The 24,359-nt window shown below is 35.5% G+C and overlaps 2 protein-coding genes across 10 annotated transcripts in view; one reads left to right on the plus strand and one right to left on the minus strand.

Moving 5' to 3' along the window:
- LOC117573088 (zinc finger protein 2) overlaps positions 1–16,527 on the plus strand; it is a 56,469-nt gene extending 39,942 nt beyond the window's left edge. For 2 of the 8 annotated variants that reach the window (XM_052006251.1, XM_052006252.1), the window contains 5 exons: positions 4,212–5,642; positions 6,063–6,697; positions 6,766–6,912; positions 7,496–10,549; positions 12,693–13,654. In XM_052006251.1, the coding sequence (XP_051862211.1) occupies positions 4,212–5,642; positions 6,063–6,697; positions 6,766–6,912; positions 7,496–10,549; positions 12,693–13,559 (6,134 nt within the window). In that variant the 3' untranslated portion in view covers positions 13,560–13,654. Of the gene's footprint in view, positions 1–4,211; positions 5,643–5,695; positions 5,797–6,062; positions 6,698–6,765; positions 6,913–7,495; positions 10,550–11,205; positions 11,416–12,692; positions 13,655–14,998; positions 15,059–15,116 lie in introns of those variants that run through there. The other 6 variants (XM_052006253.1, XM_052006254.1, XR_004572627.2 and 3 more) reach the window with 6 other exon arrangements.
- The window catches only part of LOC117573089 (putative uncharacterized protein DDB_G0277255), a 72,747-nt gene that overhangs the window by 16,887 nt on the left and 31,501 nt on the right, over positions 1–24,359 (minus strand). The window contains exon 7 of one of the 2 annotated variants that reach the window (XM_052006263.1): positions 18,288–18,308. The exons of the other annotated variant lie outside the window; for it this stretch is intronic. Coding sequence (XP_051862223.1) covers positions 18,303–18,308 — 6 coding nt within the window. The 3' untranslated portion in view covers positions 18,288–18,302. Of the gene's footprint in view, positions 1–18,287; positions 18,309–24,359 lie in introns of those variants that run through there. 2 annotated transcript variants of the gene reach the window in all.

Raw genomic sequence — 24,359 nt, forward strand, 5'->3', positions numbered from 1 at the left:
TAACTATAGTATTTACGATTCCTGAGAATTTGTTTGTGATGGGATAAAAATTGTAAAAGTTGTTTATTATAATACTTTTGTATAATAATAAATTCAGTATGAACTGCTTTGATTGGCAATCTGATTCATATATTTGAACCTTTATGGTATATTTTGAATGCTATACTTTATCGGTATCTCACTGTCGAGGACACTCTACTGTATCTTTCCTAGTTTTTAATATTCTTGCTGCCAGAATGTTAAATGTTATCGCAAAGCCTATTTATACCCGCACACATAGCGTAGAAGGGTATTATTATGTTGTGCCTTTTAGCAAATGTATGTAACAGGCAGGAGCCATCTCCTACACTGTAAAGTATATATATTCTCGAGGCGATATAACCATCTCCGAATGACAGAAATCTAAAGCAAACTTTATGTATATGCAAAAATAAAAATGAAAAGTGCTCAGCACCAAGATCTCAGAGACTCTTAAGAGATATACATAAGTAAAATTTCTTTTCGACAGCACTAGTCAATTTTTGAGATACCTGCAACTGATTTTTAATAAAAACAAAAGATAAAAAAAATAAACAAACTACAAAAATATACTGAAGAGTAATTCTGGTATATTAATATACTTTAAATATATACTATAGTGATAGTGCCAGATTATCAACCAAAGCAAAACAAAAATCCCTCCACAAGCCAATTACATATAGTACGGGTAATAAAAAAGTAAGAAAGTTACAGACGAGTGTGCTCGACTGTGAGATACCCGCTACCCATTTTTAATAAAGGCAAAATATTGCGGTATCATTTTCAAAATATACCGAAAATACTAAAAAATACTAAAAATATACCAAATGGTATGTTTGGTATATCGATATAGTACACCATTCAAAATATACCATAAACCGCACAACGTGCTAGATTGTCAGCCAAAGCAACTAAAACCCCTAGTAAATAGGCGTTTTTGCCCATACAAAATTATTTCTTTAATAACTTCCACAATTTTTATCTGATCGCAACCAAATTTTCAGGAATCATAACTACTACAGTAATTATTGTATATACCAAAATTTGTAGCTCTAGCTACACTTGTTATTCGATTTTTTTGATTTGCGGGGGCGGAAGTCGGCGTGGCAAAAATTTGAAACAAACTTGATCTGCGTGCAAACATAACAAGTGCTGTCGAAAAAAAATTATAGCTCTATCTCTTATAGTCTCTGAGATCTAGGTGTTCATACGGACGGACGGACAGACGGACAGACGGACATGGCTAGATCGTCTCGGCTGTTGACGCTGATCAAGAATATATATACTTTATAGGGTCGGAGATGCCTCCTTCTACCTGTTACATACATTTCTTGCCGGCACAAAGTTATAATACCCTTCTACCCTATGGGTAGCGGGTATAAAAAGTGGTTAGTTCAGGATTTTCGAGAATTACGAGTATGTGCGAATTATGAGTAGCATCCAAAATTCACAACAAATTTGATCTAATTGATGAATGTAGAATAACATTGTTCAAAGTTCTTATAGTCTCGAAGATTCATCTCAAGCTGACCAGGAATATGCGTAGGGTCAGAGATGCCTCCTGCTCCACAAGACCATTATACTATAATACCCTTTTTGCCTCTCTAAAATTTATGCTTATTAGCAGCTGCTCGAAAAAAAGCGAAGTTAAAATAACACAAAGAGATCAATTACTTATACGAAATCAACATTTGATGAGCCAAAATTTCTGACTGATTTGAAATGAAGCAGTCAGGAAAATTCAAATATGTACATACATACATATTTGAATTTTCCTGACTGCTCTTGGCTAAATTTAAGTTTAATTTTCTATTGCCCATAAATAAAATTAATATATTGAAATGCGATGCGGAATAAAATACCATGCTGCCAAGATATTTACGTATGTATGTTGTATGTATGTATGTATGGATATGTTTGTATGTATATTCGGTCATTGTATAACACTGTTCGTAAGGTTCGTTTCAGTTTCAGTTCGTAACTTATCATTAAAAAACTGATTTTAGTTCAATTCTTTTTTGCCTGCGCTTTTTGATTATTATCGCCCTCATTCTCGTCGTATATGTATGTATGTATGTAGGTATAGTGTATACTCATACTCGTACACTCTGACTCGGAGTCGTTATTCGATGTTGCCCATGTGCGACTTGCGTATATGAGCTGTGAGATTTATACGCTGTGGCTGACCCTTGAGAAAATTATTATAAATTACTAAAGAATGCAAAAACGATTATATGTATCCATCGAATTTGCAATTAGTGACGTGCACACTTTGCTCCAAGCCGACTTCAATCCCCACTATGCATTGCTCTTCCAATCACAGTCCCAGACCCCAGTCAACACACACAGTCTCCACTAGCAGTCGCAGTCTACCTTTAAGAAAAGCAAGACTACTTGCCAAGTGTTCATATGTTCGCAATCTGAGCTTCCTATATTTGATGCGGCGGCATTGTGCAAGGCTTGGCATCGAATCCATTTATGCATATCAAACTGCAACAGAAGTAGATTGGGACCTGGAGCTGAAGTTGTATATACAATTTCAAAACGCCCACTACAGACTCTCTTGTCGTTCTTTTTAAGATTCACAATATATGTATCTTTTCGCTTTTCATCAATATCAACTCAACTTTAATCACACAAAATACATACACACTTATTCTGTGTCATTACCAAACGAAAATAAAAGTATTGCTAATCCTCGACTCGATCTCCACTCCAATATTGATTAAGTATATACTTTCCCTTGCGTATCAAGAATTTTAAATTTTTAGGGTTTTCATATCATATTGCTTACATAAACACACCAAGCAATAAGACCCTTAGTATTTCGCTTCTTGGTGATGTCAATGGGTAACAAATTGTACTTTCTTGATTTCCATTTTCATTTTCATTAGTTTAAAATATAAAAATTTTTATGAGCACCTGGTATTTTAAAGTAACAATGAGCAACAAATGACGCAAAACACATATCATATAAGTGAGCCCTTGAGCGTCGGAGCTTGCCCTGGCAGTCTTCCCTTTTCTGGACTCTCCTATATTAACTCTCACTCATGTTCTCTTATCCGCTGCCATAACATTATTTATACTTGTGTTATTCTTGTTGCTATTTGTTTTTTTTTTTGTATGTACTCTAACCTGTTCAATTTTGAAAAAGATGAAAAGTGTCTTTTGACATTGACAGAATCAAAATGTACATAAGGTTTAGAATGAGGGAAGGATTATTATACAAATATTTAAAATAGCAGAGTCGATAATATTTTTTTTGTCTTCCTGTTATGCTCCACTTTATAAAATTTAAGAAAATTAAAGGTATGTTAATATTCAATTCTATTACGGTTTTTTTAGAGTTACAAATTATTAGCCCTTCCTTAGTGTCTGATTTGTGGCGTGATGGTAACGATAGTGAATTGTGTTGGTGGATTGTACATCTCATTGTGCTTCCTTGTGACCACTTTGCTCACAACAGCTGCGCATGATTGTTGCATTAACAACAACAACAACAACAACATAAAAGCAAGAGCAAGAGCAACAGAAATACTCACAATAATACCTACATACAATCGTACCAGTTTGGTTAGTTTGATTCTTTCTCCCCCATTCTCTCGCTTTTGGACAAGTTTATTTCTCCCGATGAACGTCTCGATCTTTATTTTATGTCGGACGTTTTTTAATTCGATGCAATCAAGCCTGTATGGAAATTGCTTTGAAATTGGTAATAAACAGGTCAACTGTTCTATACCTTTTGCGTTGAAATTAACTAGAAGTAAGAAACCAATGGGCTATGGCATTAGGAGCTATTATCGAAATTGAAGATAATATACATATAATAAAAAATTATTTTTAGTTGTGCAAAACTTTTGCAAGTTACAATTGAACTTTTGCAGAAGAATGTGTAATAATAAAAAAAGAATAATTAATAGAAAAAGAATAATTAATAGTAAACTTAGTAATTTTAGACAGCCATGAATAACAGGGTCGTCTAACCTCCTATATCGTCGTCGCTATTAGAGACTTCATAACAAGTTTTTGACAGTCATGCGCTCACCATTATAATTTTCATACCTATTTGAAATTAGAAAATTTAAGAAGACGATACTATAACAAATTCGAAATTCAGTTAAAAATCGCACCAAGCTGACTATGTATGGATACTAACAAATTTTTCGTTCATTTTATTTTTCTACTATTTTCAGATGGAAATTTAGGTGTTGGACTAAACTTGTCAGCAACAGTGGAATTGGTCGAAGGATTAGAAGCAGATTCTGCATCAGTCAGTTTAACATTGGCAGATAATAATATATTTTCCCCAGCTTCCATATCGAGTGGTTCTACAATCGGTTGCAAAAATACAAATCTGAATCAAAATTCAAATACAAATGAAACGACAACAGTTTTTAAATGTAATCTCTGTGAAAATTTTTTACCATCGAAAAAGGAAATGATTTTGCATTTGGAGGCAATGCATCCAACAGCAGAAAGCGATGATTTCATTAGCATACCAACCAACACTACGGCGTTGCAGGCATTTCAAACAGCTGTGGCAGCTGCTGCACTTGCGGCAGTACAACGTTGCAGTATCACGCCCACAACAGCCGCAAATGAGGGAGAAGATGTTGACATATCTCATGCAAGTGCAACTGCAGTTGGTCTTGATTGTGGTCCTGGTCTTGGCCATTTTAATATTAAACGGGAGCAGCTAGATAGCAATGAAAATAGAGCCGATGAACAGGACAACACAGATAAGAACTCAAACGATTTAGAATCTCAACGGGGTATGGATGAATTGCGACCAATGATAGCGGCATCATATTCTGAGGTGTCTTGCCCATTATGCTTGGAGCATGGCTACAGTGAAAGATCCTTATTAGAGGCACATCTGATGAGTGTGCACAATGTGATGCGTGATGGTTTAGACAGATTACTGCAGCTTGTCGACCACAAGACCTGGCAACGATCGGCATCATCGTCGTCATCTAAAAAAATTGAAGACGAGGACTTGTCCAAAGGAAATGCCGACAATCATGCACTGCAAACTGCAACCACATCCATAATAACGTCATCCAACATCACGACGACATATTCCTCTTCTACTGGAGGTGACATCGGAATCGTACAGGGCATTTGTTGCCAACAATGTGACTCCTCGTTTAAGCACGAGGAACAGCTACTACAACATGCCCAGCAGACGCAGCATTATCCAATGCAAAACAATGAGTACATTTGCTTAGCCGTTTGCCACGTGCAACGTCCGTGTTTTATGAGATTCCAAACACTCCCGTCAATGTTGGCTCACTTCAAGGATGTACATATGAGTCTCGTGTTCTCTGAGCGACATGTTTATAAATATCGTTGCAAACAATGCTCGCTGGCATTTAAAACGCAGGAGAAACTGACAACACACATGTTGTACCACACCATGCGAGACGCCACCAAATGTTCCCAGTGTCAGCGCAACTTCCGCACTACTCAAGCTTTGCAAAAGCACATGGAGTTGGCGCATGGCACCGCCGATGATGTTCCACGAGATCTGGTCTCACCTGTATGCAATGCAAATAATGATATAGACAAGATGCCAAACGATACAAACATATTTGACTTAACTACCAGAGCACCTAGCGAACAAGGTAAGTCCATAAATAGTTTATACATATGAATGTATAACACCCACATCTCACAGTCTACAGAGCAGATAACTAGAGACACTCATTTATATACTTGTATATTATTGCATACAGAACTCGTGTCGACTGCACAGATACGGTTTGACTTGTAAATATGAATGTTTACCGCGTATTCGTTTATCATCAGTGATTATTTTTAATTATTTTTGTGTGAAAAAATAAAGAAAATAAAAATAATAATAATTTATTAATGGTTTTTATATATTTGCTTAATAACAAAGACTCATGTTATTTTATTGAAAATGGGTAGTCGTCGCACTCGACATATTGCTTATATATTATTTAGGATACTAGATAATTTAATAGTTTTAAAATCAGTATGAGTTTTTATTATTTCTATGTATACATATATTCCTATTTTAGCTGTGAAAATGAGTGAGATAGTAAAAAATACTTCGGATCGTTCGCGATCACCGATCACCGAGCGAGATTCGCCAGCGAATGGATCGATTCGTGCTTCAACACCTCCGTTACCAACTGAACAGCAACAACAATTAGCTGCATTAAGAGCCTCATTGGTTAAGAAGCAAGAGCAAGACGTTGAATTTGTTGACGCAGTAGATGCACAGCTGGCGTGTCAATTACAAGGGAAAGGTCAGCACATACAACAACAGCTGCAGGACAATTTGCGAACGATGAATTCGCAAGGTCTGCAAAGTCTTCAGAATTTCCAGCAAGTGCAACAACAAATAAGCAATGCAGCCGCCGTATCGGGCATGCCTATTAATCCAGTGGACATGCTCAACCTAATGCAATTCCATCATCTCATGTCGCTAAATTTTATGAATCTGGCACCGCCATTGATATTTGGAGCCAACTCTGGCTCTACCGGTTGTAGTACCCCGTCAACAGTAACGGCAGCGTCGACAGTTGCACAGAATAATAAAATTTCAAACATCTCTTCGACGGGACCAGGAGAGATCTCAACATCTGCGACAGTGGAAGTCCCTTCTAATATAAACACTATTCTTGGACAGTCAACTGGTGGTAACAATCAGGTTAATCATTTGCAATTTAATTAAATTAAAGTTTGTTTTTCAATTCACATATTTTATATTTTCAATAGCAACAATTATCGAACAATCAAAAGCGAGCTCGCACCCGAATCACAGACGACCAACTCAAAATTCTACGTGCCCATTTCGACATTAATAACTCACCTAGCGAAGAAAGTATTATGGAAATGTCGCAAAAAGCTAATTTGCCAATGAAAGTACGTATTCAACACTGCATTACTACATATGTACTTATGTTTTCGCTCAGCGTCAACAGCCATTACGATCTAACTATGCCCGTTTGTGTTTCTTTCCGTCAGTCCGAAGAAAACCTAGATTTCAGGGACTAAGAAATATACATTTAATTTCAAATCAAATTTGTTTTGTTTTTTTCCCAATTCCAATTAAAAATTCAAATCTTATTTTATAGTTAGAGACAAAATAATAACAGATAAATAACCTAAATGTTATTCAAGAAATAATTTTATATTGCAAGTGCCGTGGGATCATTGCTTGAGTAAAGGATACTTGAGTAGAGGATGCTTGAGTAGAGGATATCTCACAATGAATAGCTCTTGACTTTACTTTTATGATAAAAATCAAATTTTAACCATTAGGCAATTGCCTGATAAATGATTCAATTTGTAAGGACAAAGAACATTTTGTTTAACATAGCTATATATATAGATACAAAAAAACAATACTCTGTTATAAGAAAGCCATTTGTTATATGTTTACTGGATAATAAGCTCAGTTAATTAACAGTTAAAGATGAATTAATAATTTATATTTGAATTTTAGGTGGTGAAGCATTGGTTTCGCAATACATTGTTTAAGGAACGGCAACGCAATAAGGATTCACCCTATAACTTCAATAATCCGCCATCAACTACACTTAATCTAGAGGAATACGAACGCACCGGTAATGCAAAGGTGACATCTCTAACCGATACTGCAGCTATAACTCCAATATCAACAACAACAACATCATCAGTATCAGTTGGGTCAGGTGCAGAAATTACGACTATCTCAGCAAACGCTGCAGCTTCGGAGACTACAATCACAAATGCATCTTCCTCGCGTTCAACGGTAAATGTACTCAACAATTTATCAGACTGTTTCCAAACGCACCAAGTCGAAATGGGATTCACGAAATCCGAACAGTCAGATGATTTTGGGAATATGTCATTGCCACTTGACGTCCAAATTAAGACTGAGTTTCAAGATGACAATTTAACTACCGCGTTAGAGAATCAACATCAACATCAACATCAACAGCTTCAACAGCAACAGCATCCATTTCAATTTTTAAAGCAGCAAAAAGGAGACACAACAGCAGACTCACTTGAAAACGTGCATGATCAGTCACCTAGTACATCGTCTCAGCAACTTCACCAGCAACAGCAGCAGCAACAGCAAGTTAATTGCTTCGAGACCAAGTCGGAGAGCGGCAGTTCTGATGTACTTTCCCGCCCACAAACTCCCAATCTTTATAACAGCATGAATGATTTGCTTAGCCAACAGTTGGACCACATAGGCAGTAACATGGGACCACCAAAATTACAAACAGCTGGTAAATCATTTGAGAAACTAACAGGATCAATTGCACCGGGAGCTGCAACGTGTTCCCAACTGGACAATAATTCATCAAATTCGTCGAATTCATCCTCTTCGACTTCGGGTGGTAAGCGAGCAAATCGAACGCGTTTCACCGATTATCAAATCAAAGTACTGCAGGAATTTTTCGAAAACAATTCGTATCCAAAGGACAGTGATTTGGAATATTTGAGCAAATTACTGTTGCTCTCCCCACGTGTAATTGTCGTTTGGTTCCAAAATGCTCGTCAAAAGCAGCGCAAAATCTATGAAAATCAGCCGAACAATTCGGTATATGAGTCCGAAGAGACGAAAAAACAAAACATTAATTACGCATGCAAAAAATGTAACTTAGTTTTTCAGCGATATTATGAGTTGATAAGGCATCAGAAGAACCATTGCTTCAAGGAGGAGAATAATAAAAAGTCAGCCAAAGCACAAATTGCTGCGGCACAAATCGCACAAAATTTGAGTTCAGAGGACTCCAATTCATCCATGGATATACACCACAATCCAGTTCCAGTTGGAGTGGGAGCTGTAGGCTTGTCGCAAAATGTTGCAGCTGCCGCTGCTGTTGCAGTTGCTGCTGCCGCAGCTGCTGCGCATTCGCAGTTTAGTTCGTCGCCATCGCCGCAGCATTTGTTCAGCAAATCATCATCGCTAACTGATTTCAGTCCATCGACGACACCAACGCCACCACAACGAGAGCGCAGCAATAGTTTAGATCAACAACAACCACAACAGTCACAGAGATTGCTCAAGCTTGAGTGCGATAAATGTGAACTGCAATTTAATCACTTGGATTCTCTGCGCGAGCATCAATTAATGCACTTAATGAATCCAGGACTTTTTAACTCATCCGATCAGGCATCTTATGGTCCCTTCGGTAGCATTTTGCAAAGTCTACAACACGCTGCACAACAACAGCAGCTGCATCAGCATCAGCAACAGCATTTACAACAGCATGAGCAGATTGAACAACAGATCTCAGCACCCGCAGCAAAAAAGCGAAAAATCTCGGATAATGCAGAGGATGCAACATCTTTAAGTGAATTTGAAACGTCAAGCATCAGCAATTTTAACAAGAGTTACGAATTTCTTTTTCAATACTTTATGTTATATGAAACCAATACTGAGACTAAACAGCAATTCTTAAACCAACGACAGCAGCAACGGACTGGCGGTTCACAAGATGAGCTTGACTTCTTAAGCAATTTTTATCAGCAAAGTGAGCTAAAGAAAATTAATAGCTATGATTTTTTACTACAATACTATCGGCAACACAATGAAGAGACACAGCAAAAGGAGCAGCAATCATCATTTAGCTCGAGTAAAAAGCCAACAATAGAATTTCTGCTGCAATACTATCAACTTAATGAGTCGAAAAAGTTTTTTCAGTTAGTTGCCTCGACCAACAGAACAGCTGATGGTCAAACTGATGATGAAACGGTACCGTCGTCACAGCAGCCGAATGTGGCGACGGATGAAACTCACAAGTATATCGGCAAGCGAGAAGAACAGGAAAAAGCGAAAACAGAAATAGATTTAATTTATTCTAAAGCGAAGTCGCACACAAATGGAGGAGCTTCAATGGGAAACCATAAAAGGAATTGTCAAAATGGATTTGGACTTCCCAGTACTGAAACTAATAATGATTCTATTGAACCACTCAATAATAATAATCATATCAATGTTAACTTAGGTGCGGCTTTAGGCATGCACTTCGATCTAACAAGACATTCTTCGATAACTGATAATGCAACTGAAAATGATATTGTTAAAGATAATGAGCGACCTGATGATGATGGGTCAAATATGGGAATTAATAGCGATACAAAATTTAATCACATTGGACTTTTACGCAGCAGCGAAAAAGTTAGACATTCAAGCGATGTAGAAAAGTCACAATATTTTCAAAACCTAGAAGAATTTCTTGATGCTACAATGATAGAAAACAACTCTCAAATGTTAACATTCAACGACGATGATACGAATCCAACTAAAATTGAAAATATTAACACATCTGCCTCAGTCATTATCAATGGCAATACAAATACGAGTGCAAATGACTCTCTGCCCTCTGATTCGTCATCAGTGCAGTTAAATGCCCCGTCAAAACAAAATAAACGTCTGAGAACAACAATTCTGCCAGAACAATTGAATTTCCTTTATGAGTGCTATCAAACTGAATCGAATCCCAGTCGCAAAATGTTGGAGGAGATTTCCAAAAAAGTTAATCTTAAAAAACGCGTAGTTCAGGCAAGTTTTACAACAATATATAATATAAATTACAATGAAGAAAATAATTTACAACTTTAAGCTACAGTTGTCTCGACTACTAATACCCATATTCGTCGCAATTAAAACATTCATTGAAATATACCAAACAAATACTAAAATACGAGTATACCAAAAGCAATATTTTTTTCAAAATTTACGAACTTTCAACAAAAGAAATAAAACCCCAGGAGCTTTTTATCTTATATAATTATTTCTGTGATAACTTCTAAGTTTTTTATCAGATCGCACAGTAAAAATACGCTTGCTATTCGCTTTCTTTATACATGTATATATATATACTTTATTGGATCAGAAGTGTCCTCTGTTGCTTGTTACGCACATATCGATTTCATAAACAAAGTTAGGTCTGAAAAGTGATTTTCTACGGCGAGCGGTTGTGCGACAATTAAAGAGGACTCAGCAGACCCAGCTGCTATCCTTAATAAAAAAAATAGAATATTACCATTTTGAGAACTATCAAGTAAAACTGACTGACTCATGCTTGTGCAAACCATAGCTATTTTTTTAATGTATATCTTCTCTGTAAACCATTCGTCGTTTTTTTTAATGTTGTTTTATTTTTCATAACTTATTTATTTAATTATTTTTTATTTTTTTTTTTTTGTTCTATTTAGTAAAAATATTGTAATTGGCCTATATCAACTGGAATCAGGATACAGGAATTTGCTGTGCAGTGAGCTTAAAGAAGAGTCCCAATAATATTTATCCAATAATATAATAATCGTATTTGACAATGTCAGTGCTACCAGTCTATCATGAAAGAAGTAGAGTAATAACTGGTGTATTGAAATGTATTGATTCAATTTAATCAATGCATAATAGAGGTAAATTTCAGTAAGAGGTATTTAATTTTTTAAAAATATTCGATACACTTAGCTAGAAATCAGACCCTTGCCCTTTAAAATAAAGTAAAATTTTAAAGTCTCTAGTATTTAAGATCTCAGATATTTGGACGAAAATCTTTAAAGATAACCTAACCAACCCTAACTAATCTATCTTCATGTATCCAAAGAGATAGCTAAAATTGTTTATATGAAAGAAGTCGACTATGGCTTAATTTTCTAATTCTGTCACAGCCTTATATATAAAATGATCCGAAAACTAAATAAATCAAGTTTAATTGTTTGCAGCTTCTTACAAATATTTAAGAGTTATCTTTTCAGACATTCTCTGATAATAACATTCTGACCATAGCGATGTAAATATATATATATAAATATGTGCATTTAAAAGCAAAGTTGACCGTTTTCTTTTCCCAAATTTGTTATATCTATTTTTCACACTCCGTAAACTACCTTAACCAAAATTTTCAGTAAGTGAGTTAATGAGGACAAATGTAAAACTTTTACATTTACATATTTCAATATAATTGACAAAAGTCATAAGTCATAAAAATAAAACCTACATTCAATATACAATCAATGTGGAATGATAGTCAGATTTGACATTTTTCTGAATTATTTTTCTTTAGGTTTTCTAGATCCAAATTGTTTTATAAACCCATTGTTATGCGATATATTCTAAATACTCTATAAATAACTCAAAGAAGAATTTACCAGAGCGACAATACTTTTAAACTACAGTTAAGAAAAAAGTTAATTATTTTTGGATTGTCATAAAAATAAGTAATTGCTTTAAAACTTTCTAAAACAAGTAAGAAAATTACGAGGCGAGCGTGCTCGATTGTGAGATACCCGTTACCTATTTTGAATAAAAGCAAAAAACGTACGGTAATATGCTAAAATATACCGAAAATGTAATGAAATACTAAAGGTTATTTATTCACGAAATCAAATATACCAGATTGTCAGTCAAAGTAGCTCTAGTAGGCGAAAATTGCCATACAAATGTTTTTATTATATAAATTCTTTAATTTTTACCCGACCGCAACCAAATACTGGGGAATCATATATAATAGCTCTCTAACTTCAAAATTACTCTTAGTTTTCGACTTTTGTCGATTTAAGGGGCGGAAGTGAAAGTTATGCATTTTAAATTAGCTTGGCGCGTTAAAAATAAGTTCTGAGCTCAGGGAATCTTGATTAATCAGAATGTAAAGAATTAGTAGGTGTAAAATTGAACAGCACGAATTTTCATACAGATTATCAACTTTGAATTTCAGGTGTGGTTTCAAAACTCACGGGCAAAGGATAAGAAATCTCGGAATCAGCGTCAATACTCGCACATTTCCGATGACAACAACAGCATTGATGGATCCAACAGCAAAGAAACCGGAAACAGCAACAACAACTCTAAATATAAATGTAGTCGTGAACTGGCCGCCGTACAAGAAAGCAAAGTGATCACATCCTCCAGCGCTGCATCAGTTGATGGAGAGCAACCTCAAAAGTTGTTGCAAGACTGTCAATTGTGCCAAATGCCGCAGGTTAATATGCAAACGCATGCCATTAGCGTCCAGCACATTTGCAAGATGAAGGCATTTATCGAGCAAACCAGCGAACTATATAACCAAAGTAATGCCAGCGGTAGCGAAGACAACGATTCTGACCGGGAGAAACGCTTCTATAGTCTCTCGAAAGCATTTTTACTGCAACATGTTGTCAATAATATGACGAGCAGCACATTGACATCCACAGCTCTAAATGAAAATCACTGTGAGACAGTGTCTGAGATGGACGACAACTTATCTGGCGCAATGGCAAACGACTCTAGCAATAACGACAAGATCAAGGAGAAAGGAAATGTCCAGGAAAACGGAAATGGAAAGGTAACAGCAGTTGGCACCGCTTTCACCCCAATCGATATAACTGTAAACGATCATATTAACAACGATGAAGACGAAGAAATGAGCGAGATTAGCAGAAAGAAATCTTCGGCAAATCGTGATCTTATGCAACAGTTGTTTAACCGCAATCACATTACCGGTAAGAGTTGCGGAAGAAACTTTTCAAAAGTGCAACTTCATAACATAGATACATATATATTTTATTTATTACGATTAACCTAAAAGTGCATTTATTATTATTTGGCGTGGAATTTTTGTATCAATCAATATATATATATATATACACACATGACACATGTATACGTATGTATGATACATATATATATATATATATATATATATATATATATATATATTGAACATAGTAGATTCTTTCTTTATTAAGTTTTGTGAATTTTACTTTTTAAATTTGTTTATATATTATATACAATATTTGTATCACAAGACTCAATGCAAATAGTAGCAATAAAACCCATATATATATATATATAACGAAATTTTAATTCGGATTCGAAATATGTTAACTTGTGTGTTTATACACAAAGAGCATACATACATAGAATATGTACTTCAACTACTACTACATTTAGCTACATATATTTATAATTCAGATGTAAGTCGACAAAATTCTTGTCGAAGACTTAACAAAAAAAATGTTGTTTTAAACACCAACTAATATCTTTCCTGCAAACAAATAATTAAGAACATGATAATTAAGTAGTAAACATTCCAATATGCCTCGCAATTTATTAGTAGTTATAATAAATTTTCCTATATATATTGTTATTATATATGTTAGCCCTTTAAGACATTCAATGTGTCCTAATTGCAACACTATAAGAAAGAACAATATAAACCAACTATGCCAAACTTATTGGTCAAGCAATTCCTTATAACATACAAACATAAAACATTCATACAGTTTGAATTCAATTTGCACTTATTCATATTAATTAGATCCCTTAGATTTCATCTTATACAAAATGAATACTTAAAAAAATATTCAAAACTAATTTTCTTTGAAGAGGTCTAAATGCGTGAGTGTAAATTAAATCTCTCTTTTAAGAGCTGTATATGCGTGTTTGACTGGGTGCCTGTGTGTGTATATAATATTTAATAAAAAGTGTAAATGTTGACTAGGGTTTGTTTTCAGTACCTTTTAAATGATATATATATGCAGATATATACATACGTATATGAATAAAAATTTAAAATATTGATTGCTAGTCTTGGTAGTACATATGCAGCTCGAAAAAGAATATTTTATTATTTGAGTGTTATTTAATCACACATTTAATTTTACTTTTAAAGAATGTACAAAAATAAACAAGCAATGTATTCGACTAAACGCAATGTTTTTATTTTTCACTTTTGCTTAGCACTATGATGGGATCCATACTTATTTTCTGTTCAATGTTATGAATTTTTGAGTTTTTATTCCGAATTATTCCGAATTTTTATAAATATATTTATTTTTGAACGAAAGTGAACGAATTTATGAATTTTTTTATAATTCAAGACATAGATATTTTGCTTTACATTCTTAATTTGTATACGCAATAATCAATCTCTATAATCTTTGTATTGAAAATGGATGTACAAACTTCCATATATTATATTTGAATCTTACCCAAAGTTATAGTAAAATTTTGTTTTAATAGTTATAGGTGGCAAATAAATCGGAATAATTTCGCTGGAAAGCTGCGTCTTTGGATCTACTGGTGAGTATTTATTTTATTATCAATTTTTCTCTTTTCATTTCGCAAGTCTTTACTCTAGCTACAGATTCTTCTTGTGGGATTAAATAAAAATAAAAAATGGATAAATTTCGTCGAAGATGTACAACATGCAAGATCGTAAATACATATATATGAATATGAAAGTTTTAAAAATATTTGCTTACAGACATACAAGTCATGAGCATACAAGTAAAAATTTATATTGTACTATGAAAAATTGAAAGTTCCTATTTTAAAGAAATTTAAATCATGACATTTCATGAAATTAAATATATACATATTTATGTAAAAGAAAAACATCAATATTAAGAAATGGAATTGTAGCATTAATTATAAATTAAACGGAATTGTTCCTAATGATTTAAAAAAAATATATATATATATATTTATATATCTAATAGCTTTAACAGAAACATTATACATATATTAAAAAGCAACATGGTCAAAGATGATAAAAGACGATCAATTGGTATATAGTAATTTCGTAAAGTGAAAGCCAATTCTTCTACATACCAGGACAGACAACATTTAAATGACACGTCTAAATTACTTAGAGATACATAAATAATATACAATAGACATACTTGTAAAATAATGGAAATTATTTTATTCAGATTCAAAAGTATTATACACACTAGAGTCCGTCAGAAAATAATGGAGAGTAGCGAGAAAAGAGATGTAAACTGAGTTCCTAGCATATTATTGCTTTATGCCTTTGTTTTTCTATTTAAATATTAAATAGTAATTTAAATTGTAGTTATAACTGCATAGTAATAACTACATATATGAAATAAAAATACTTTTATATCCGAGCTATGAACAAACTAAAAATTTCGGATACCTGTCTAACATACATATGTTTTAAATTTGTATTGAAATCAAATATAAATTCACGCATACAAAACATAAAAACAAATATGAAAATTAAGTTTGATTTAATTATATTCATTACATTTAAATTTCTTCTTAACCATGTAGCATTGACATTTTGACTTGCTTATAGATAATATATAAACAAATGTGCCAATACTTTACTTTATACGTTTATACTCACTTATCAACTTAACTACATCACTAGCATTTGGACATTTCTACAAACGTCGACGTGTATGTAGATTAATATTTTTTTTAATCGTATGACATCAATCTGACAATTTTATAGTGGAAAAAAATGCAGAGATTTCGGTCGAAGTAAATACTAGCAGAACAGTTGCCCTTTAAGATAAATTAACTACGCGTATTATTATTTTTTAAATTGTTTAATTTAATACTCTACGGATAGAAGAAAGGAGAACACTTGAATAAGCTTGAAATTTGAGATATCCGCTACACATTTTTATAAAAGATAAAAAAAGTGAATTTTATCTACAACTACCCCACATTTAACGTCATCCGTTTAATGGATTGTTGTATGTCAGATCACTTGAACTTATAACAAAAAAAAAAAAAAAAAATACAAATACAAATACTGCAGATTGAGCTCAACATCATTTATACAATGTTAATTTGATCCTATTATTTTTTAGTTTATTTTTTTGGTTCTATCAAAATATTTGAGACTTTTATCTGTTTAATCGTAGAATATTTTCTCAAAAATTACCTAATTTTAAACATTTTGACAATTAGATTTATTTTTTGATTGAATAAACACCTCCATATAAATATTAATGAATTTAAGTCTGATTATATTCAAGCTAGTCTCCTCATCTTGAAGATAAACTCATTATTTTTATAGTAACATATGATCAGATTACAATGCTAAATTTAAAATGATGAATTTAATTCCTGAATATGTTAAGAAGACAATATATAAAAAAGGAGCATCTTAATATTTTACTATTGACAACAACAAATTTTTTGAAAAATTTGAAATGTATCTATGGTTTTTATGATTTAAGTGTTAGCAGTGTTTGAGTTTATTATCGTGCATTATTATGAATTGTTTGCTTAGTGCGTTTATCTATTATTTTAATTTGTATTTTACAACTTAATATTGTAACAATAACAACTTATGCATAATCTTCTAATGTATGAAAATAATTACAAAGAATTATATAAATAGTGGTTAAGAAAAAACTTTAATTAAAGTTCCTATAGTATTTAATATAACAAATATGAAAATATGTAATGTAAAATACAATTCTTATCCATAAAAGCATTGAAATAATATATACAATTATAATTAAATTTATGCATTGATTATCTGATAATTACACATAAATGATACGAATGATGAAAAATGAAGTTGAAACCTCGCCGCTAAATCATATGATTATGAAACTATTTGGATTTCCATACTCAAAAGTCAGAGAGTATTGTCGAATTGTTTGCATATATACATACATACATATGTAAGGGAGCACCTAAGTAAATGACATAACGATTGATCCACAGAACTTTTACTTACTATTTACAATACATAATATAAATATATATCTGGGTATTAGATTGCGACTGGGTTATACTGTTCTCATCCTTATATATATATATATGAATATATATATAAATATATATATATATGTATATATATATATGTACATATCAATATGTATGTATAGACGCACGACACGCGACTCTCACGTTTTGTATTGATAAACGAAGAATAAAAGAGCAACATTTGTTATCAATATACTGATATACATACATACTATTGAAAAGAGTTTCATATACATGTATATATATTTGTGTGTGGACACTTCAAATGGTGAATGAATGTATTAAGTACACAATGTATTGTATGTATTTCTTAAGTTAATGATAATAATGTTTATCGAGTTGCTACACAGAATTGAATAGAATTTTAAAAATAAGCATAAATATTTTACAGTTCCTATATTATAATGATTGCAAAAGATGTGCATATATTATAAAATTATAAATAAAGACATTCAAAAAATATATTTCCGAATCCACACTAATTTTTTTTCCTGCATTGAAAAATTATTTTTGTGTTTATTTTTTATAAATTTTTTTTTTTTTTGTTCTTGTTCTAATATGGCGACTGTTTGAGCCATTTGATACGGCGGTCGGCCATATTTTCAGCTGACGGGACCCATCTTTAAATGCTCACGTCTGATCCTTCTAAGATGTTGCCAATTCGAAGTGCAATAAATTAGTGAAATCCGAACATCCGAATGTATCCAGCATAGAACGTCGCTTAAGTCTGTCCAGAATTAGTTCTTGTCAACGTCTGCTGACAATTCAGACTTGTTACATCTGGCCAACCTCATCCCTAAAACCAACAGCCATGAGGTATCGAAATAGCTTTTAATGGAGCAACTCTGGTTTTCGACGGTTCGGAACGAATGGACGAGGATATGGAACCTGACATGTTTTATCGGAAGTGAATTAGGGTTGGTGTGGACCATTGGAAAGGAATTGCGGGTGTTATATGGTTTTATGGTAGAACGGTATTACAACTTGAGGTCTCGGTATAAGATGAAACGAATCACTAATGCCGTATTCGTTTGGTGCTGGTGTAAGATTTATGCAGTGTGGCGTACGCGTTGGGTTCTATGGGCTTTGCTCAGTAAGTAACAATAATACATTGAAAATTCGCTTAGTGGGAAGGGTACATTAAACAATGATGAAAGAAAAGAGAAAGGGAAGGATAGGAAGGTAGGTTAACAAAGAAGACGGAGCCACTCTCTGATGCAAAACTGGTGTTATTGCACGCGCCCTCCCAACCGTGATCCTGCATTCAAATGCCAAAAATAAATGTTGGCAGGATCCCTAAAAGAAAGTAGTTCGGCTAACCTACTCCTGCTTGGTGATACATGGTTCCAAATAAAATTATACAATTAAGCGAACATAATTAATTAATTAACATATAACAAAAGTAACTAATTCTAACAACATTATAAACGAAATAAGATGAAGAAAAATAATCAAATAAATAATTTAACTGACACGGTAAGTATATATGAGGCGGAAATTTATCAAATACGGCAAAAGAGAGAGAATAAATAAATAAAGACTAACAATAATTAACCTATAAATATAAAATATGTTCGAGCATAATTGAATTTAAATATTAAAATAAATTAAGAACAAAAAAATGCTAGTTAAAATGAACTAATTTGGTTCATTAAGAATGCAATGTTAGACAAGCACACAGAAATAAGCAAACATTAAATGCAAATTAAATGAGGATCAGCGGATGGCTGTCACTCAACAAATGTGATTCTATTGCCAGTCTCGCAAGGTCATTGACCGCTGGGACTGCAGACAGCTGTAGCAGCGCTATGGTCAGATAGACCATAATCAATTAGTATAATCAAATAGTAAGAGTGAAACAGACTTACATACATTCGGCGACTCCCACGCAGAAAGATCTTTCCTTGTGTTTGTGTCTATCTGTTGTACATCTGTGGGGAAATAATGATTGGCGAGCTTTTGCGCATGCCTAGAAGCTGCTTGCTATGTCCGGCTAATGACAAGCAAAACAAACGTACCTACATACACGTATGCAGGTATGGGCACTAACCATTTTTTTTTTTTTTTTTTTTTATTAAAATAATAACGAAATGATAACAAGGATAGGTGCACTGTTCCCTAACTGGCCAACTTAAACAAATCAGAAATAATAAACAGAAAATTAATTATGTCAGCAGCACATATAAATATAAAGTAAATAAAGATTGTATAAATTGAACCTAAGGATATTTTTCGTATATATATGTATAGTATCGCTGTTAATTATTAGGTCAAGACCCGAGCCAGCAGGTCTTGAGGATGATATCGTTTTAGTCTTCTCCTGACTGTAGTGCGATGACTTGGCGTTAGGCGCTTAGCCAGGCTGTTAGGGTGACCTCCAAGGCTCTCTGTATATTTTTGTGCAATTGCCTGTATTCGCTCGATGTCCGCCGTTTTCATGTACCATGGAGCTCCTGAAATCCGCCTCAGCGTCTTGGCTTGAAGTACTCGTATTTTGTTGAGGTGCATTTTAGCTGTGATACCATACACCTGTATTGCATAGAACAGGCTCGGAGCTAAAATGCACTTGAAAATTCGAACTTTGTTGTCCAGTGAAAGCTTGTTTTTAGCGGAGAGTAGCCAGGACATACGATTTAGTTTGGTTTTATAAGAGTGCAGCAGCGACTTGACATGGCTTTCGAAATTGTGGCTTCTGTCTAGAATGACTCCTAGGTATTTGTGTGATGCTGAGTGAGTTAACACTTTACCATTAAGCATCACACACGGGCATTTGCGCACTCGATTTGCGAAGGTCATGCTTGCGCATTTATCTGCATTGATGCACACGTTCCAATTCCTAGCCCATTCCTGAAATGCATCTAGATATTCTTGGAGACCTATTTTTGCAACATCTATGGAGCTGTTTTTGGTACCGCGGTATCGTCAGCATAGGTTGCAATAAGTGTATCCTTTCGTGCAAGTGCTGTGATTGACGAGTGGGTTGGCATGTCAGAAGAGAATAGTGTGTACAATGTTGGGCCAAGCACACTACCTTGTGGAACACCCGCTTCTATAGACTTGGTCGACGACTTATATCCATCGGTCACCACATGAAAAGAGCGTCGTTCTAAGAAGCTCCTTATTAGCAAGAAAAGCTGAGGTGTTAGCAATTTCTTTGCTTTGTGAAGAAGTCCGGGATGTCACACTCTGTCAAAAGCTTGCTGGATATCCAAGAAAGCGCAAAGTTGACAACTCTATGGAGTTGCTCTGGTGTGCCATGCTGTCTGCGAAAACTAAACTGGAACTTGGGAATGGAACGGGTGACAGCCTTGACACTCATCATTCTGTTCAGAATCAGTCTCTCCATTATTTTTCCCAAAGAAGGAAGAAGACTGATAGGCCTGTAAGAATCCACATTTGATGGTTGCTTTCCTGGTTTGAGTATCATAATGATGCTCTCGGAAAGTATCCCAAACGCAGGATGCTGTTAAAGATGAGGACTAAGAATAGCAAAGCGTGATGGCAATGGCTTTCTGGCGCAAAGTCATGTGGCCTAAAACGTTGCTCTAAATTGTTGGCAAACACTTCTGCTTTGTCACGGCTAGTGCGGCATCAGCCTCCAGCAGGATCTCTAAAAGCAGACTTTGTTGTGGGCAGCGTCTTGTACCTTTTAGTTATTTTCCACAGCGAGTAGTTAGTAGAAGCATCCGTCCCTAAGCTATCGAGCAAGTTGCCAATTTGCATTTGTTTCCTGCGAGCCAGCACTTTGCGAAGACGATTGGCCAATCTATTGTGAATCTGCTGGATTCGAGCATCACCAGTTCTGGCGTACTCGCTTTGGACTTTGCGCCTAATTCGGAGGAGTTCGATGATTGCAGGAGGATGCTGAAGTTGCCGTTGTTCACTCGCATGTTCTAGGTTTCTAGGAGCAGCTCTTGTTGCAGCTTGTGTTAGTTCATGAAAATATTGACGGCGTTGTCAATATCCTCCTCCTCTTGAATTTCCATGTAGATGTCCAATTCCTCCTCCAAATGCTCATATCGGCACAGCGAGAGAGAATACGATCGCGTAGTGGCTTCCTTGACGGAGTAGCGTGCACTTCAGCCAGTATAAGAGTGTGATCCGAAGAAAGTTCGTGGAACGTTCTGACATGAATCCTAGTGCTGTTGATGCCATTGGTAACAAAAAAATCTATTGCTGATGGTGTAATTTGTGCGTTGTAGGAATAGTAAGTGGGCTCACCCGTTGTCACAATCTGGTACTGGCTATTCGCTACTACTTCTTGCAACAGTTTGCCTCTGGAGCAGGCACTCGGATTGCCACTCGTGGGGCCCCACCATGCATGTTTGGCATTGTAGTCACCTCCAGCAATAAATTTGTTACCAAGCTCGGCGAACAGGGATTCAAATCCCACTCGGGTCCATGGTACATTGGGTGGGAGATACACGGCCGCGATTTCTACTATTCCGTCCGATGTTAGTAGATTCACTCGAGCTATTTGCCTGTCCACAGTTGAGATAGAAGATTGTGGAGTGTAGTTCAATGTGGAGCGCACAATCACTGAGGCGCCACCTTTGGCGTTGCCGCTGGGGTGATAGGTGTGGAAAGAAGTATATCCTGGCAGAAATATACGCTGTCCATCTTTCATATGTGTTTCTATGGCCAGCATAACATCTATATTATGAGCACTGAGGAAAAGCCGGAGCTCTTCAAAATCCCTAGCTAGGCCCCGTGCACTCCACAATCCGATTTTAACAGTCGGTTGCATCATTTTGGCATACGAGAAATCAGAACCGTGACCAGTTCTCGAAATGTCTTGTTTGCGTCCAATGTTTCTTGGACCAGCTTAAATAATTGGTCCATTCTTACGTTGATCTCCATTATGGAGTTCTCCAACGCCAAGAATTTATTTATTATGTTTAAGAGTGCTTGGTCCAGGTTGAGCCCGTTTGGGGCGAGCTACCTCAGCGTATTGCCACTGACAGTGCTAGCAGGGATGAAACTCCGCGTGACGTCCTGGTTATGTTTTGCTCTCAAAGTGTTGCTGAAGGCAAGGAGCCTTGGTTTTGGTTGTAGCATTCTGCTTTTTTCAGCCCTGACTGGACATTTTTTGTCTGTTGAAGCATGATCACCACCACAGTTGATGCACAAATAGTCTAGTGCATAGTACTGAACCAGTCGTGTGCGAGCAGTAACTTTTGGAGTGACCAAACATATGACATTTGAGACATTGCAAAATTTCGTTTCTACGAGAAGCGCGCTCAACAGTAATCCTGTACTTGCCAAGTTGATGTTGTTTTAAGACCTCTGAAGCTTGTGGCCCTTGTTTAAGATTGACAAAAAATAGATTTTGCCGAGTCTTGTAGTTGACCGTCGCTTCAGCATCCTCTGCGTTAATCTCAATATTGCGCCGTCTTTCGGAAAGCATCAGAGTTGGTAGTGTATATTCTTGACACACCGAACTTAGAGGTACGAATACTGTAGTTGTCGACACCAACACACGAGTCCAAGGCCATTTCCAAATCTATGGGGTTGTCAACGTTAGGCACACAAATAACAGGAGGCTTAGCGATCCTTTTCTGGGTATGTTCATACTCATTGACATCTACAGGTGTTTCTCGTTCGTCGTCCAAACCAATTTCTGGTGAGTCCATCTGCATAACATGGCTAGCTTCTTCGTCCAGAGCTGCAAAACGGTTATTGCTTAGTGCCGCTGCCTTGGAGGTGGATGCGGAATAGTCAATTCTCTCACTTGGACTTTTCACGAAATTCAGCTTAGCTTTAGTGATAGTTTTGGGTGGGCTTGCAGAAACTTTAAGTTTATTGCTTAAATGCTGCTCACGGGATTGAAACGAGCATTTTTTCTTCCGAGCCATTGTTGAGAAGAATACACACACAGTATAAGTAGAAACAGATATCAAACTGCTTTTAGATACAGATATTGTGCAGGTAACGCTGGTATCACTACTGGTTGTAATTGTCAGAGACGAGGTTGATAAACTTGCCGATTCAGCGTAAATTTGGTTGCGTAAAGATCGAATGCTTACGCCAGCAATTTCCCTCATCTCTCCCAGTTTAAATTGCCTATTGCTAGGCAACGACTGCGACGATGAGTCTCCATCCATAATTACAATTGATCTTATTTACAAGTAAATAAGCAATTGTAAACAAACTCCAGAACGTTTGGTGGAACTGTACCGACGCTAGCGTAAAGCGCAGGGCGAGAGATAAACAAAGTACTGTTGAAGCCTCGCTTATAGCTGTAAAATACCGCAATAAGCTGCCGCCACCGCAAGCAGTGGCTATAAATAGATCGTGTAAACGAAGGAAACACAAAGAAGAGATTGTGAAGATCACTTGCGGAGATCTGCTTAGCGCACGTCCGAATGCAACGAGGCGAGGGCTGAGACTGGCACTAACCATACAATACATAGATGAGTCAATTCATACAAAAAAACCTATATTTAAAAAACATTATTATTGCGACCCCAGTCGGATACAATTATATGTATAATTGTAAACCGGCTGTAAACCTCGTGCACTTCTGCAGCCTTGCCAATCTCAAAGACTTCAGCCTGGAAGATGCTGCAATGGTCCGGGAGTTTATAGAAGTGTTTGGATACCGGATCTGGGCAGTATACGGCCGCACCGACTCCTTCGTCCATCTTCGACCCGTCGGTGAAGAGGTTGAGGGCTTGGGGAATGCATAACGCATCCCGCCAGCAGTCCGGTTCCATATATATTGTGTTAATGTGATCGGTACTGGTAAGTGATATTCAATGTCTCAAACTTTGCATAAAGTACTGGTACATTGGCACCAAATTATGGAAACCTCCGTACTTTTTCTTTGGGTTCTCCGTGAAAATGC

This window comes from Drosophila albomicans, chromosome 4 (assembly GCF_009650485.2).
Source record: "Drosophila albomicans strain 15112-1751.03 chromosome 4, ASM965048v2, whole genome shotgun sequence".
NCBI classification, from domain to species: domain Eukaryota; kingdom Metazoa; phylum Arthropoda; class Insecta; order Diptera; family Drosophilidae; genus Drosophila; species Drosophila albomicans.